Below are 12,503 nucleotides of genomic sequence, written 5' to 3'. Positions count from 1 at the left end.
GCTGTGTGCCGCCATTGTTTTTTGAATCAAACACTCGCTTCGGCGCTCCTGATTGGTTGATCATTTTTTGATCACTGGAATGAGTTTGGATTGCCCTCGCGTCCAGACCCTTGAGTGGAGCTCAGCGAAACGCCTCTGGTGGAGCATGGCGGAACTACAAGGGTCTGGCGAGAGTCAGGCTAGTACTCAGTGACTTCGAGAAACAGAGGTCTAAATGAAAACTTGCCAGATTTCTCCTTTAACTATTAATTGAAAGGCTGACATACTGTGCATACTTTGATGGCCATTATAGTGTTACACTTAACAGTGGAGTGGAATTCTAACAGGCATTTTTGTGCATTACTCAGATAATATTATATCATGACTAATGTATAAGGAAACCACATAATATTTCAAAAAAACATTTTGATACTATTTAAATACCCTTTCCTTCCTATTACATGGTACAATAACACACCAATAGCTAAACTGTAACAAAAGTCTTCGGGTGGCTAAAATTGTTCTGCTGTTATAGAACATGTTTTTGTTGACATGCATGGTTGTATAAGAGAGCTTGCAGTTGCATCACCATGGGAAACCCATATCCCATACAAACACTGTTCACGGCCATCCACTGAAAATTAGGCCTCTCCCATTACCTCTGTTAAAGGTCATCTGTGATCCAGAATCAAATGGATCTTAACACATCTACAGTACGAGTCACACAATACTATGTGCCACTGCCTACAGGCCAGTGCAATCATGGAACAATATATCCAGCACCTAACCAAATCCTAATACTAAACCTACTTCCACATCTTTGAACTACATATATATGAGGTATACTGCTCAATAATAACAAGAAGAAATATAGCTGCAAGCGGCAATGGCGGGCCCGAGCACCTGCGGTGAGGACCTGAGACATTTTGGAATCTAACAAAGCAACATGTGCGTGTTGGTAGACATGTGCATGAGCAACACACATGCCCACCAAATTTGTTTAATTTTTGTGAATGTATGTGTCAACTATGTCATGTTTTCAATAAACCGTCTAGGAGAAGTGTTTCAAAATATGTGATGTGCAAAAATCATAATCATAACTCAAAATCTTCTAGATTCACTACATAGTTTAAATGTAAAACTTGTTCAGATTCATACAATACATATGCCCACCAAATCTGGGCCATTTCCGTGAATGTATGTGTGTCAACCACAACAGACAACGTGCTAGGTGGTGCTATAGAGTCCCTGAGCCACACCCTTGGCCAGAGCTCTGTCGCTGAGTAGCGTTACCAATTCCACACATAGCTGCCATATTTCAAGAGTTTTAGAGCATGCCAAGTTGGTGAAAAAAGGCAAAACGTGGCCCGGAAGAAATCTAATCTGAGCAAAAACAATAGGGCCTTGCACCTATGGTGCAGGCGCTTCAGCGGCCGCACCTCGGTGCTCAGGCCCTAATTTAAAAAAAAAAAACAGTGAGCCAAAGCAACGGTCTGCTACATTTCGGTACATTGTGCGCTTGGAAGTGATGTGCCGTTCCTAAACCACAGGGCTGGTATTTAAGTGAGCAAGTGGAACAGGAGCCGGAGGGGAGCCCTCACAGCTGAGTCCATGAACACTGGGCCTTTTGTCTAAAGCTCTCCCCTCCATCAGCTCCCCTATCAGGGCCGAGGAGAGGCTGGCCTGTGTGTTAGGGCTGGCACCATCGCAAACACAGATCACATCCCCATGATCTCCCTGATTCCCTCTTCTGTATTTGCCCATTTTAGAATACCACTTTAAAAGGAAGAGACAGACAGAGAGAAAGAGAGAGACTGGGAGAGAGAAAAAGAGAGATAGACGGAGAGAGCCCTTGCCTGATGTGCTCCTCGTGGGAGGAGTTCTCTGTGCACACCATGGCCACCTGGATGTCCTCTCTTTCAGTCGCCTCCTCCAGGGAGATCTGCTTCACGCCCTGTTCCAGCCCCAGCTCTCTCCTACACATAGGCACAGTGGACAACATCAGTGCTGGGAAAGGATGCTAAAAACACAGTCAGCTACGCCCTTAGTTGGCTTGTGTTTTCCATCTCTGGAGACTGAGCATGAATTGTACAGCTTCAGGACTTTGGCACCATTTACCAACAGACAGATAGAATATGTCGGGAGTAGGGGACAGGGTTGGTTCATCCAAATAGAATATGGAGTTTATGTTACACTAAACATACAGTATGTTAATTTATGATGCCTTTGTCCAAAGTCAACAGGTGTATTTATTTGCCAACTAGCTAGCGTAGATGATGAACGTGGAGAAACGTTTGACTCAGACGATGTTGTCAAGACAAAAAACAGATCAAGTTACACGCTTGCCAAAAAACACTGAATCATATCAGTGAATAACCTCGCCACATCTTCACAGAATACAAATGGCATGTGCATGTGGGGCAAGTTTTATGATCATGAGGGGGTCCTTCACATATTTTCTCCCCCACAGGAGGTCCTTAGAACAAACATTTGAGAACCTCTGATGTAGATAACTGTTCCAGCTAAGATACATTGAACAAACATGAAAAGAAGGATGAAGTGGTTAAGCACTAATTACACAACATTCGATATGCATAGTGGCAGTTCCGGTGTTCAGTCTTTCAAAATCTAAGCAGCAGACAAGTGAATGTAGGCAGTGGTTTCAGACAGATGTCATAAGGAAATAGCTTTGTCCCTCTTTGGCCTGGGCAGTATTTGACCGCTACAGTGCATCAGTTGAACATAACATCTGGCCAAAATTGGTCCGATCTGTCAACAATTGTATTTCACAGCTCAGGCTGGAAACCTGCACATTTATCTCTCCTGCTTCCTATCCACGTTTGCTGGAACCAATCACAACCTGGTTTATCCACCAAAACTGAGCTTAGTCTGGTGATAGCCAGAGTAGTCTCTTAATGCAACATTGGTTTCATCATCTCTTCAGTATGGTTAGTATGTCGTGACTGATTATTGTGAACTGACAACCACAGCAGACTTTGACTGTCAAAAGCATGAACAGAAATGCTGACGGCATCATGTCATATTTCCAGAAATTGTGTGTGGGAAGTGACTAATGTGTAATATGTTTAAGGGCTGTGTTTGTAGACTTTGTACATGTATGTGAGACCATGTTTGAGTTCAGAGTATAGACCAAAGAGCTTAAGGACACCATGAGCACGGGAGTTACCTGGAGACAAATCCCTTCACACTCATCTTCTCTGCCGCACTGGAGGGCAGTGGAGCCAGCAGGTCACGGATTCTCACCCGGCCCGCTATCCCAATGCCCACGACCACTACACCAAACATGTCACCTACGGAACACAGCACCACAGTCACAGGTTACATGTAATCTACAGGACACAGCACCAGTCACAAGTTACACATGTCACCTACAGGACACAGCACCAGTCACAGGTTACATGTCACATACAGGACACAGCACCAGTCACAAGTTACACATGTCACCTACAGGACACAGCACCAGTCACAGGTTACATGTCACATACAGGACACAGCACCAGTCACAGGTTACATGTCACCTACAGGACACAGCACCAGTCACAGGTTACATGTCACCTACAGGACACAGCACCAGTCACAGGTTACATGTCACCTACAGGACAGCACCAGTCACAGGTTACACATGTCGCCTACAGGACACAGCACCACAGTCACAGGTTGCAGGAGAACTCTGTTTAATATGTTGCTTAAATCACACAGCCTCTATTACAGTTTTTCTCAGTCACTTTGGTACATTTCTCAGATCAGAATTGAAATTCTCAAAACCACCTGTTCAATCACCACATCATTGTGTCACTTGTGCACATCAAAAAAGCAGCTTCTCATTTATTTGAGCAAGTTGCAAATGTTTTGGTACATCCATGCAAATTATTATGAACAATTCTCTGCTGAATAGTCTCACCCCCACAACATTTAGGCATCAGTTCATAGCCTAAATCTTTAAATGCAAAATGGTTGATGTGTTGTCATATGAAAATTTGTGGCATAAAAGACAGGAACGTCAGGAGGTGTAGGAAGACTGCACTGTAATTCCTACAGCACTGCATGTACAGTTTACCCTAAGGAGTTTGTCCTATGGTCACATTTCTACTTTCTTTTTAATTTTTTTCCCCTTTCGACTTAGCCTGGGTGTTCCCATCCTACCTTGCACGGTGATTTCAATCTCATTGAGATGTGGTCGCGTCAGCCAGGCTACTTTCGACTATGCAGTGCTGTCTTTTCCTATCTGTATCGCAATGACATGGTCTGTTAACAAATTACAGTAAAAAAAATAGTAAATGTGAATCTTGTCCAGTCTCTTGTGATCAAACTCCCACATACACTAAGGTGTAACCTACAATTTACAAACATTGTCATCAAAACTTAAGCCACAACATCCCTTCAGAGTACACTGCTATACTGACAACATGACTAAGCCATTTGACTGTCTTATCCGTACACAGTAACACAAGGACTTGTCATTTCTGATGCACTGACATGTTCATTGATTTTGAGCAAGGATTTCGAGCAAGAAACTGGCTTTTGCTGGTAATCCATGTTTTGCTATTTGTACAAATTGTTTTGAAAAAATGCACTTACTGTTCAGCAAATCTCAAGGATGATTCGAGAGTTGTACCAAAGCGACTGAGAAAAACTGTAAGCAGACACCTTTTCCAAAGCTACAGTAGGTACAATCCAGGTAGAACCATGTTCCAATAGCAGGAGTCGGCAAGTAACTTTGGCCGCATGCCAGTTTTTTTCTTATAGCAAATAGATGGTGGGCCAAAGGACAGGCTAAACGCCACTCCTGTGGATGACCTGTTAGTCAACACGCATCTACACAGAGAATTAATTTTATTTACCATAGATGGTACAATTGATGATCTACTTTAATAATTAAATGCTCTTGATTTGTTTTATCTCCCCTTTCAATATTGTGAATAGTAAATGTAGGCCAGGCAACAATAATTTTGGCGAGGATGGACTGCTTAACACGGAGCCTGGCTTATTATAATTGCCTACTACTTTGGACAGTCTATCCTCCTTTTATTCTTAAATACTTGGTTGACCCACCTCCTGACATGACAATATTACAATGTTTATTATTTGCCTACAATAAATATTAGCACGCATAGTGATGAGCGAACTACAGTTAAGTTAGCTGGGAGAAAATGTCTTAGTCAAAAAGTCTAAAGAAGGAAGTTTTACTGCGAAAGTAGAGCCTAAAAAGGAACGTCCCAGTATATGAGTGACTCCTGGGGGCGTTTCCCTTATCAGTTGACAGTAGCATTAGTTAATGTTATCACGCAAAGCCAAGAAACTGAGGGGCACACTGTCTGTTACAGCAGTGATGGGGAAATTAGTCCAATTTCATGGTCACAAACTATCTAAACATAGGCTATACATTTATATGCAATGTGGACAGAACAGTCAACAGCTAATTTTCATTTGTTTGTAACAATAATTGTCAAGCTGTATGGTTATTCTTGTAAAAAAAAAGTGTGTAATTGTTGTGTTTTGTATCCTATCTGATGATTACAGGGCTCCGCTCCTATAGTCACAGCTGAGATCGCTACTCAGGGTGTGTGCATACATACTGTATATGAATCTTTTAGACTACTGTGAATCCCTCACTCTGCTAACATGGTTGTGTGTGTATACTATCTTTAGACTCTACAAGAGATTCCTGCCTTGCTAAAGACAGCTGGTTTCCCCCTTTTCAACTCTTTGAGGCGACTGCTCAGTGAAAAAGAGGAAGTATTTATCAGTGTCGTGTATGTTGCAAAGGTCCCTTTTCAATGGGTTTAGGATGCACGAAAGGACTGATACAAGGGAGAGGCTCTCTCCCTTTATGAATCAAAATCCTTATTACCTGCAAACGTGCTTAATTATGTGATTTTCTTCTTATAGGGGGACTTGGCAATTTACTGCATAAACTAATCTGTGACAATGATTCTAAAAGTCTTCCTCCTTTTACAAAGGCTGTCGCCCGTCAGTGGAGAGACAAAGGGGACCTATTCCTCGTGGTCACAGAAAGATTCAACCGTATATAACTTTTCTAGTGGCAAACTTCTATGATATAGAAGACAACTGGTCAATCTTATTTGGGATTGGGAATTCCTCCTCGTGACGAGGGTGAATAGCTGGGGTTAAGGGGGTCCTTGGTTCCTAATTGTAAGTTGTGTAACACGGCTGGGGGAAACAGTTTCTCTTATCCCACCGGAAACATACAACAAACTTAATCTAATTCTAATGACAGGGCCAAGTGATTCAATATGGGCTTTTTCAAGGACAAATCTGTATAGCACTCATGGCATAACAGATCTAATTGATAATTTGTACTCCGTTTTTACATACTTTAGTTACTAAAAACAGATTTCCTTATCTTTGCTTGTATGGTGCAGGTTTCGGACCTTGCAAAGGCCCCCGAACATTAATTTTTTTACAGAACCATGCCCGCTAAATGCAGACCAGTGTAATTTTTCTACAGAACCATGTCCGCTAAATACAGTCCAGTGTAATTTTTCTACAGATACATATCCGCTGAATACAATCTGGTGTTATTTAATTACAGAAACATGTCCGCTAAATACAAACTGGTGTCAATTAATTACAGAAACATGTCCGCTAAATACAGTCCGGTTGGTTTTGTGACCGCGTTGGTGTCTAGGACTTTCCTTCCTAAATACACAGCTGAGTTCGCTACTCCAGTGTATGTCAGTATATTGTGCAGTAAGTGTTTGCCCATTAACAGTGTCTAGATAGTAAGCCCTTCAAACGGACAACTCACCCCGTTCCGGCCTCCTTGCAGGCGTGCGCCTCTCGCAAAAAAAAAATATTCTTGCAAGGAGATCAATATTCTCGTTGACACAGGGGAGGGAAAAGAAAACTCGAAGAAGGACTCTGCTGCCTTTTAACAGAATCCCTAACCAAGGGTTAGGATTCTGACTTTATTTAATAATAAAAAAAATCTTCTTGCTCTCAGTCGGCGAAGTACAGAAGAGGTGATGGAGAGCGTGTGCTCTAGCCCCGGTCCCGGGACCTTTTTATATTTGCCCAGCTGAACCTGAATCTATCACTGGTATCACAGTCAGCTGTTTGTCTATTTCTTGTTCCTCTTTCTGGTGGCTTCCCTCAACTCTTCACACTTAGAATACTGACACAGCACACGGATGTTGCCTATACATGGCTCTACGCTGAAACTAATATATAATAGTCTTAATATAACTGCTTGATTCCAGCTTGCTCTAAACCAAATAAAAATGTGCAAATGCAGCAATGATAGATAACTTGCGAGAAAAGAATATTTTAAAACTCTAACACAGCACTCGGATGTGGCCCATATGGCCCTAAGCAGAAACTACCAAACTTAAAACTCTAACACAGCATTACTTTATAAGCCTGACTAAAACACTTTAAGGGCTAAACAATCGTGCTTTTTAAAGGATTAAGCAAAAACACATTCTAAAGCTAAACAAAACCACACTTTAAGCTTTTTAATAAAAACACACTTCTAGTCTAAGTAAATATTCTTTTCACGCAAGTTATCTATCATTGCTGCATTTGCACATTTTTATTTAATCAAGCAGTTATATTAAGATATATTCTAGTGAACTATCTCATGTAATCTTTCGACTTTTCCACGGTTCACATTTTCTGCCACTTTCAACAAATGTTTTATTATTATTATTATTATTATTATTATTATTATTATTCATTTTACAGTTCAGTAGTAATCAGGAGTAGATGTAATACCAGACTAATATGCACCTGCAGTCAACATTTTACCATAGAGGATACCTTCAGAGATAAAGGAGACTGGTAACAGCAAAGTCCTAATCATACTTTAATATACCAATATATTAAATAAATATTATATATGTAGGCCTATTGCCATACCTGCTCAGTTGGCATCATCATGCCCCCAGCCCCCTCCCTCTTTGGCTGCCCCAGCCATAACCGGCGTCTCGCTATCCGGCAAAAGAATCTTTGGTCACCGCCATTTGTCGCTTTACGGTTCCCATTGACTTCCATTGAAAACATGTTCAAAACGTCAATTATGTGCTTAAAGGAATACGCCACCCAAAAATGAAATTAAGCCAGTCTCGGTCACCCCCAGAGTTAGAACAGTGAAAAAAACCCGGTTAAAATCCATTGTCCTGCTTTGGGAGCAGCGTTTTTAGCTTTAGCTTAGCACAGTTGCTGTAAATGAAGGGTGTCAGTTAGCACGTCCTTCAAAAAAGTGACCGAGACATCTAAATTTTTTTCTAAATATATCTTGGGAGCCATGTGTTAAAAACGAGTACACATCATAATGCAAAATCAAACGAGGCTATTAGGCAGATATTTACTTGGAACTATATTCGGCCTCATCACAGGCGAAGCACTGCTAGATAGGCACAAGGTTCTCATGCAGCAGCACTTGAATCCCATTCCGTGAAGTTCCAGTCGAAGTTAGGAGTTTTCAAGTGCAACGTGAGACTAGCGGTGCTTCACCTGTGATGAGGCTGAATATAGTTCCAAGTAAATATCTGCCCAGGTAATAGCCTCGTTCGATTTTGCATTATGATTTGTACTTGTTCTGAACACACGTCTCCCAAGATATATTTAGAAAAAAAATTAGATGTCTCGGTCACTTTTTTGGAGGACGTGCTAACTGACACCCTTCATTTACAGCAACTGTGCTAAGATAAATAAGCTAAAAACGCTGCTCCAAAAGCAGGACAATGCCCGGACGGATTTTAATCGTTTTTTTTTACTGTTCTAACTCTGGTGGTGACCGAGACTGGCTTAATTTCATTTTTGGGTGGCGTATTCCTTTAAACTAATGCCGCTGACTTATGCCAGTGCACCATTTCACTTTGATAATAAACAACATTTTCGCTCGACACATATACAACAAGAATTACACAATTTGACCATTTCACAACGTGGAGAAACTTAAGAGAGAACAAAAAAACATTACCTCCGTGATCCCATGTCCATTGACATGGCAGCATGACATAGCGCACTTTACTTGCTGTGTCATGGCACTAATGCTAGTGCCCACTAATGCTTGCTGTGTCATGCTGCCATCTAGTGGTTAAGTAATATAACACCCATTATTGTAAAAGCTGCGCTATTGAAAATCGGCATTAAAGTCCTTTGAGTGATCCATGTAATAAAATGTTTTTTTTATTTTCACACTTCTTTCCTTTATGAATGCTGGTGTATTATTAATGTGCGCTTTTGAATGTCATTACTCTGACATTTAAGAAATAACGTGCCGTTTTTCGTGACGCCAGGTCAATGGGATCATGGAGGTAATATTTTTGTTCTCTTTTAAATTTCTCCACATTGCGTTAATCAAATTGTGTTATTCTTGCTGTATATGTGTCAGGCGAAAATGTTTTTATTTTTAAAAAAAACGTTTTGTTTACATCTACATGTGTTCAATGGAAGTCAATGGGAACCGTAAAGCGACAAATGGCGGTGACCGAAGATTCTTTTCCTGATAGCGAGACGCTGGTCCAGCCATAGGGGCTACAACATTATGGTAATTAACAACATACAAAGGCACATAGGCTAAGAAACCGTCCCCAGAAAGCACGCATGTTGCACAACCAATATTTGCTACTTTGACCATAATATCTGGACAACTTCTACATCAATGCACAGATATGCTCCAGGTGCTGCTAACAGCAGCAGCAGAGGAAACGTAAATGTACCTTATCTGCTTGCGCTTGCGCCGCTGCACCCTGAATTCCAGTTTTCTTTAAGAATGATGTTCATTTAGTAAATAACGACATGATAACGATGGCATATGTCATGTTGTTTCTGTGTTAGTTACCATTGAAGCACCCCTCTATTATTCTACTGCAAAATTACCACTGAACGCGAAACTACATTAATTTCCCGAGCTGGCATACACATGATTAAACCCGTTTAACGTTGCTTTGTAAATGTTTATTGCCTCACCTACCTCTTTTTATAAAACGTCAAAGATATCACTTGAAGTAAGGCTCTGTACGTACTCCCCGGTCTTCCAGACAGGCTTGTGCGGCAGTTGAATAATCTGTTGGCAACTTTCATAACTCTCACATGGCTCCATGCGTAGTGAAGATACAGTGAGCGTGACGTAACTTTGTTGAACTGGTCACGTGGATATTTTCTACCGAAGGTTATACCACAACAGTCGGTTTCGTTTACTCACAATGTTTGAACTATTTCATGATTTATAGATGTGTTATTTTATCCCCACTGAATTATTCTTAAAAACCTGCCAAAAAAGTCTGTTTCATTCATTTCGAAGAACCAAGATGGCTGCACCCATGCACTGACTGAAGCAGATATGTAATCGTGAATAGTAGGTCAGTAGGTCTGTATTTCACTGCTGTTATGCGAATGATTATGTTAAGTTTTACCAAAAGGCTTAATATTAAATCAATGTTAATTTGATGTAACGTCTGAGGGGTTTATAGCTAACGATAGTTTGCTAAATGTGCTACTTGTAACGTTAAACGCAGTGTGGTTTTGTATCATTATGCTGTTCTATATCAACTATCGTTTCGAATGTCTTCTGTCATTGATAGCTAGATGTTTCTGAGGGATCCTTTACTGGTTGTATAACTAAACTTTCGTTTTGATATGTAATCCTGAAGCCTGCTGCATAATGCTGCATAATGCCTTGCAGAGCTTCTGATCAATTTGTCCTTGGTTGACACAACTTGAACTTGACACAAGTATTCAGTCGAAGGGTTGGGGAGCGTTGACCCTGTCAAGATGGGAAGATCAGTGAATCTCCTCAACCAGATGGCCATATTCATGACCATGCTGACGGGAGGAGGTTGTGGAATGATGTACTATTTAATGCAGAGTAAGTGTTTACAATGAAATAAATTCAAATAGAAAACAAAGGAAAATCATCTTGAATTGGCTGCAGCCTACACATAATTAAATAAGTTAATTATGAAATATCTGGGGGCATTTATAATAATGAAGGGAATTATTTGGGAGCTTCATGTGATGGTCAGATTATTTTGGCTAGCCTACTTCATCACGGAAGTGCAACTCTGTGTTTATCATTTTAACGCTAAATAGATTGTTGTTGTTGTTGATGTATCTGTGCATGTAGAGAATTTTTCCCAGGCAGAGTATTATCGCTTAGCCCTGGAACAACTGAATGGCCACTCAACAGCCATGGCTGGTCTGGGTGCCCCTCCACTCAAGGTCCACAACCTGCACCTAACTGACCGATACAACCGCATGGACCACAACAGGGCACAGGTCAGTACGGAACTGCCTGACTTGGGTCCTCAAGGCATCACTCAAACGGCCACCATGGTATGAGTGTAGTTTCTTATGTGAACACAGGACTCTTGCAGTGCATGTCAGAATTAACTATATAAGGAAAAGTGAGTGAGTGCTCAAAATGATCTGTCATTTAACCGTGTTCTGCAATATTTTTGGAAACACGTACCCCTGAGGAATGGAATGTGGGCTTTCTGATGATAAGATGGACACAGTGGAAAAACCCTCTGGACTTTTTTACTCATTGACATGTCATGATGTTGTTACAGTAATACTTAATTGATGAGCACAGAGTACTTCTGAAAGTGATTAAGGGTATTTGTAATAATGGCATCCTATCTGTAGTAGTGACACACACTGTTTGCTGTTTCAGATCAAAATTCCAGTGACTGGATCCAAAACGGGTGGCTATCTCTTTGCCACATCTGTCAGAGACCCTTTCAAGAAAAGGTTAGAGTGTGTTGTCTCTTCATCCCCCCGATAAATGTCATCATGTGGTTCGTAATCAGTTAGGGTGCTCTTTCCATGGACTCTTAATCAGTGCTAGTGTTTGGAGCAAAGGTGCTATTACGGTAAACAAACTATTAGTATCTACTGCGTCTGCGTGTGATACCAGGTCTCAGCTAGTTGTCACCAGTTAGTCTATTCTGATCTTGGCCCTAGCACAAATCCCAACACCAAATCGTAAGACCTCTTTATGTTTCTCACTATTGGCAGAAAACAAACAAATGGCTTGTTGCTTATTAATAATAGTCCAAAATGAAGTCCGACATTTCCCCAGTCTATCTCTCCAGTCTATCTCTCCTGTCTTTTCCCCACCAGGTGGAACCTTGAGGAGGTGGTGCTGCAGCTCAGGGAGGGTGAGCGCATCGAGGTGTTCACTGAGCCAAAGAAAAGTGAATAGAGCCGGTGGCCACTGCAGAGACAGAACCAGCTTTCAACAAATCCACACTTCGTCTGTGTCAACCCGTGACTTTCCTGTGTAACTGTGCAGAACTGTGCTGTGCACTGTACACTGGCGTGTCTCAGACTCCTCCAATGGTTCCATATGGTACCAGGTTCAGAGCTTACAGTGAGATGGCATGTCAGCCAATGGAAAGGCTATTGATATGTACAGAACTCTAAGGACCTGGCGGAAAATGAAAAAAGACGCCTGAATGTAAAAGATGATGCAGGCATCCCTCAGCTGAAGTGATGTTTAAAACATTTAAATGATTAAAAAAATCGGAGATACA

General features: G+C 41.3%; 2 protein-coding genes across 3 annotated transcripts in view; one reads left to right on the top strand and one right to left on the bottom strand.

The window, feature by feature from the left end:
• Positions 1 to 10,095, bottom strand: part of blvra (biliverdin reductase A) — a 26,831-nt gene extending 16,736 nt beyond the window's left edge. The window contains exons 1-3 of the mRNA XM_062517393.1: positions 9,941 to 10,095; positions 3,167 to 3,290; positions 1,836 to 1,955 (exon numbers count right to left, since the gene is read on the bottom strand). Coding sequence (XP_062373377.1) covers positions 1,836 to 1,955; positions 3,167 to 3,285 — 239 coding nt within the window. The 5' untranslated portion in view covers positions 3,286 to 3,290; positions 9,941 to 10,095. The remainder of the gene's footprint in view (positions 1 to 1,835; positions 1,956 to 3,166; positions 3,291 to 9,940) is intronic.
• On the top strand, positions 10,079 to 12,503 carry LOC134061303 (cytochrome c oxidase assembly factor 1 homolog). 2 transcript variants are annotated; one of them, XM_062517394.1, is made up of 5 exons: positions 10,079 to 10,328; positions 10,652 to 10,834; positions 11,093 to 11,244; positions 11,642 to 11,718; positions 12,091 to 12,503. In XM_062517394.1, exons 2-5 carry the CDS (start codon positions 10,741 to 10,743, stop codon positions 12,170 to 12,172), a joined length of 405 nt encoding a protein of 134 aa, XP_062373378.1. In that variant the 5' UTR covers positions 10,079 to 10,328; positions 10,652 to 10,740; the 3' UTR covers positions 12,173 to 12,503. The 2 variants fall into 2 exon arrangements, with proteins under 2 accessions (XP_062373378.1, XP_062373379.1); XM_062517395.1 differs by having other exon boundaries at positions 10,620 to 10,834.

Source organism: Sardina pilchardus, chromosome 2 (assembly GCF_963854185.1).
Source record: "Sardina pilchardus chromosome 2, fSarPil1.1, whole genome shotgun sequence".
In the NCBI taxonomy this organism is placed as follows: Eukaryota; Metazoa; Chordata; class Actinopteri; order Clupeiformes; family Clupeidae; genus Sardina; species Sardina pilchardus.
This window is presented reverse-complemented; position numbering and strand designations above follow the sequence as displayed.